The 4708-nt window shown below is 44.6% G+C and overlaps 2 protein-coding genes across 2 annotated transcripts in view; both read right to left on the bottom strand.

Moving 5' to 3' along the window:
• SMG8 (SMG8, nonsense mediated mRNA decay factor) overlaps positions 1 to 161 on the bottom strand; it is a 7133-nt gene extending 6972 nt beyond the window's left edge. The window contains exon 1 of the mRNA XM_009278345.2: positions 91 to 161. Within this exon, the coding sequence (XP_009276620.1) occupies positions 91 to 161 (71 nt within the window). The remainder of the gene's footprint in view (positions 1 to 90) is intronic.
• An 803-nt stretch (positions 162 to 964) lies between these two features.
• On the bottom strand, positions 965 to 4708 carry PRR11 (proline rich 11). The gene is made up of 9 exons (XM_009278206.1): positions 4599 to 4708; positions 4045 to 4198; positions 3359 to 3481; positions 2795 to 3058; positions 2558 to 2656; positions 1935 to 2044; positions 1771 to 1830; positions 1589 to 1685; positions 965 to 1091 (listed from the first exon to the last, which is right to left on the bottom strand). Exons 1-9 carry the CDS (start codon positions 4706 to 4708, stop codon positions 1023 to 1025), a joined length of 1086 nt encoding a protein of 361 aa, XP_009276481.1. The 3' UTR covers positions 965 to 1022.

The following is a 4708-nucleotide window of genomic DNA, read 5'->3' as shown; positions in this document are numbered from 1 at the left end:
GCCCCTTCAAGCGCGGTGGGTGCCACGCAGAAAGGGGGCGGGGGGTCTGCCTAGGCACGGGCGGAGGGAGCGGGGCTGCGGGGGGCGCACCACGGCAACACTTCGCAATAAGCCGGGAACGATGAGACAGTGAAGTAGCTGAGTATTGGGCAGCACGTCATCGACCGTGGAAATCTCACGGCCCCGCTTTTCAGTTCTGGGGTGCGGTGGTTCCCCCTGAAAGGCGCGGGGCCGGCCGGGAGGGCAGTGCTCCCACAGACCGTGCCGGGATGGCGGGTCACTGCCGTTGCCACGAGAACTCGCGCTCTACCATCATCTCTCTGGAAAGCGCCTCGGCGGCTGGCGAAAGCAGGTCCTTGTCCCGACCCGGAGCGGCGGTACAGGCGCGACCTGGAGCGGCGTTACAGGCGCGTCGTCTGTCCACCACCGTAGCTCCTGGAGAGCTTGACCGTAAACTCGAGGAGGCTTTTGGTTCCTTGTCTTTAAGCGGCGCAGTCTTTTAACGTGACGGGTGGATCCGACACCAGCCACAAGCGATACATGCTGCGATTGCTTCATACACTCTTACACAAAATTGAACTGTTTGTGGAAACTCGCGGCCTTTCACTTCAATAACATCAGAGTGCTAAAGCTGCCGCTTTTCTTTGAACCTGTGTAGTTACCGTCAAGATCTTTCTTGTTAAAAAAAGAGTAAAAACAATACTGAATTTCAGCAAACACGCACAGACATATTACACCAGCGCTGGGAACGTAATAGTCCCTGCTTCAGCAGCAGCAGCCAGGTATCAAAAGACTCAGGAAATTGCTTTTTTTTTTTTCCCCCCCCATTAAGAAAGAAGATGCAACCTGATTGAGACACGTTAGAAAGACGCTGCCTTTAAAAAGCAGAAATCTGCAAAAGGGGTTTAATAATGCCCCGTTCTCGTACACGCTAGATTTACTTACAAACACATATGCCTGAGCGAGGTAAAAATGGGATTTCAAGTCCTGACCACAAATGAAAAATACATTGTTCCATGGACCTACGTCTGTTCATCAAAGCTGTTTGCAGCACTTAACCGGGCAGGCGAGGGACTCTTCGGATGAGCCATCTGTCAAAGTAAGAAAAGGGTCAGATCTTGGAATATGAACTTAGTACTAATTACGACTGAGGTAAAATATAGTGCAATTCTTAACTGACACCAGAAAAGAAAACAGACGTGGCAAATCCTTAAAATAAAAGCCATTATTAACCCTCAGATTTTGTTCTCCTGCAAGCTGGGACTATGAAGTTAGAGATCGCATCGAGGCACTAGAATGGCCATCAAAAAAAAGCAACTTTTCCTCTTGGCATTGTCGAATAACCTGCTGAAAAGACAGGCAATGGCATTTCCGTTCTGCAGTTTCCTTACCATTAAAATGGGAATCGGTAAAACTAAGCGCCCCTATTTGCGGGTACTTGGGGCTTTTGGAGGAGAATTATGGAGAGACTGTACTTAGATAAACACATACCAACGGCACTGCACTGTAGGGAAAAAAAAATCAGTGTGAACTTGCGTGGATTTTAAAGCCGGTTTATCGTTCCGAAGAGAGACACATCATGACTTGCCTGAAATTTGCGCCGCAGCGCCTGCGTCATTATTGGTGTCAAGCCAGACCCACATTCAATGTTTTCTTTACTATGTAGTGGAGTACCACCAGGACTTCTGGAAAGATTGGAAACAAGGCGAATTACGATCAGTTCTCTACTTTTTCTAGAAAAACAAAACAAGAAAATAGAAAGGAACTTACCTTTGTACATTGACTTTCTTCAGGTGTTTTCGAAGATCTAACTGATTTTTAGGAGGGGTACTAACAGAAAAAAATCGTTAAAATATTTTCTGCTCTGTAAATAGAGTTCATCACTGTTTGGAACAGGGAAATCTAGTATCAAAGAAAGGAAGAAAGCCTCTTACATTAAGGAATTTGTAACGTGAGCTGATGGCTTGGATTTAGGTCTCAGACTAACACTCTGTAAATCTGAGACTGTAATTAATCCCCTGCGTGTCTTCACCGGTGATTCTGCCTAATGTGAGAAAAGAAATGTTACCACTAATAAAACTTTAGAAGGCCTCACTGACCTTTATTTAATCTTTATACTTTGAAAGACTTCCATGGTTTATGGCTTTTATGCTTTTTTGAATCATCGAGATTTTAATGTGCCTTGGACAAAAATAGATTTATTAAAAAAACTTCTGCAAACAAGATTTCAGCTGGGCAAAAGAAAGCCCCAAATCTATTGATAACACACAGACATAAAGCTACATGAAAGCTACATGCTTTCTCTAAAATTAGGAGAAGTGTCCTGCATGCCAGCTGAGATTGGAGTTAGACACTTAATTCCTTCACTTCTGATGCCCACGGGCAGAAATAGAAGGATGACTTACAGCTGATCACTGGGTTTTTGGAAGGGAAGAATTAGTTTCTTGAAAAAATTCTATGAGGGGCTAAGACAAGCATTGCAGGAAATACACCAGTTCCAGCGTGGAGCTTGCCCCAGTACGCCATCATCCACTTATCCATGTGTCCTCCGGTTTACCTTGTCCATTCTCAGGTTGCCGTCCGTCTTCTTCAGTTTAACGTTCAGGAGATCTTTGAGAGTGATCTGCATCGGCCCATCTTTTTTCAGTGATGGTGCCTGACAAAAAAAGTGGTTGGAAGGGAAATTAGGATCGGCAAGTGACTGAGCATTCACAAAGACACACATTCCTGATGAAACCAGGCCCAAAGAACCCAGCCACAAGTGAAGAAATAGAGGAACCTTCTTAGTCCCTACCAGAAGTGCTTTAGAGCCGTTGCCCCGTTTGAGGAGGAGAGGTGCTGGAGGCAGTTTTGGTGGCGGCAGTGGTGGTGGTGGTGGTGGTGGTGGCGGCGGAGGAAGAGGTGGAGGGGGTGCAGATACAGGCTGCAGCTGTATTGCAGAAGGCCCAGATGCTGATGACGGCGGGCCCGTCTGCATTTGAACAGGAGCACCCAGAACTGGTTTATTACACCTTTGACAAAGGGAATTTTCTGAAGACAAAGCTGCAATTCCATTCATCTGAAAACGATATAAATAAATAATACTAAATCCAGTGGCAAAAGTAGATGGAATTTCAGAGAACAGCGGTTCTGGCTTCAGTTGATCCAGAAAAACATAAAAAGCCTCTTATGAGACTCGCCAGCAAACCAGTTCCCTCTAGCTGTGAAGTAACCACAGTTTAGTAATGCTGAACGCAAAGAAGAGGTAAACAATGCCCGATAAGAAGCTCTTAAGATTTCAGTTTATCTGCACTGACCACAGCTCCTTACATGCTTACACAAGCCAACATTACCCTGCCCCACTGGGACCGAGACTGACCTGGAGGGTTCCTTGTAGTCTGGAAAATTCAGTTTCCAACTTTTCCAGCTGCTCTCTGAACGTATTTAGCTCCCTTAAGTAGATTTGTGATGGAAATATGGTGTCTTTAACCACCTTAAAACTCTAAGCGTAAAAAGAAAGCGGATAAGCATTTTCACCACCGAGTTATGTTTCCAGAGACAGGGCTATGATTACTACTGAAAGTTCTATCGCAAGGTCTTCTCGTTGTCATCAATGGAAAGGCACAACACAAAGATACAAAATTTCACCAAATATTTCCTTGGCAGGAACCCAGGGAGTGACTTTCTCCAAAAAAACCCTTCATCTACGAATTCTAAAGTATAATTCACATTTGACCTGAAAAATTCATACAATCATTTCTGCTATGAAAGAAAGACTGCACCCTGCAAATCCTCCTGATGCTGCAATAAAAACCCTACAATTTCACATGTGCATTTAATGTCCACAGTTGCCTTGACACTCTTCTCATACTTACTCCTTCAACAGTAAACACAAAACATTCTTTAGATGTTTCAATAGACATAAGTAAATTTACAGCCTAAATTTAGCTCTCAATAAAATAAAATACAGCTAAAATACAGCTCTCAAATCTGACTGTATATCCTGCATCTGAGCACCAAGAACAATTTCACACATTGGCAAAAACAGAGAAGTAGAAAACTTACCTGTACAACCGTGTTCTGGCACCAACAATACAAAAATGACGCTGTTGTTGTAAAGGGTTTTACCACGTTTTTTACGCTGGGCAAGGCTAATGACCAGAGTGAGGACAGATGGCTTGGGACAGGTGATGTGTTCGGGGGAAGATCACCTGCTGACCTGGGACAGAACGTTTCAGAATGAGGCCATAATTATAGTTAACTTCTTTAAAGGCTGAAACAATAAGTGTGACCAATCACCTGGAAATTGCAAGTACCAGCAACAGCAGGTGACAACGGAGTAAACATGAGCACAGAGACCAGGAAAGACCAAGATACGTTTCGATGGGGGGAATCGTGTTTGCAGTAGGTTTTTATCCAAACTGCTTTTCCGGCACATTAAAGTTAACGATAGATAGAGTACTAGAAGATACATAAGATGAAACAGTTCCACAGCATCCATGCCAGGATGTAGATGGGCTCCAAACGCAATTGCGTTACCTCAGTTCTGTGAGCCATGGGGAGCAAACAGTGGACCCCGCAGTTGAGTTAAAAGGAGAAGTTCCAACTGAGCCTCTTACCGTGGAGAAGGACAACCCGAGCCCTGGGGGTTACCAGCATCTCCTTTTTTTCCCAGTAGAATTTTTGCTCTGGCTCTCTGTTTTCGTCGGCGTTTCTTATACTTTGCCAT

Source organism: Aptenodytes forsteri, unplaced genomic scaffold, assembly GCF_000699145.1.
Source record: "Aptenodytes forsteri isolate BGI_AS27 unplaced genomic scaffold, ASM69914v1 Scaffold66, whole genome shotgun sequence".
Taxonomy (NCBI): Eukaryota; Metazoa; Chordata; class Aves; order Sphenisciformes; family Spheniscidae; genus Aptenodytes; species Aptenodytes forsteri.
This window is presented reverse-complemented; position numbering and strand designations above follow the sequence as displayed.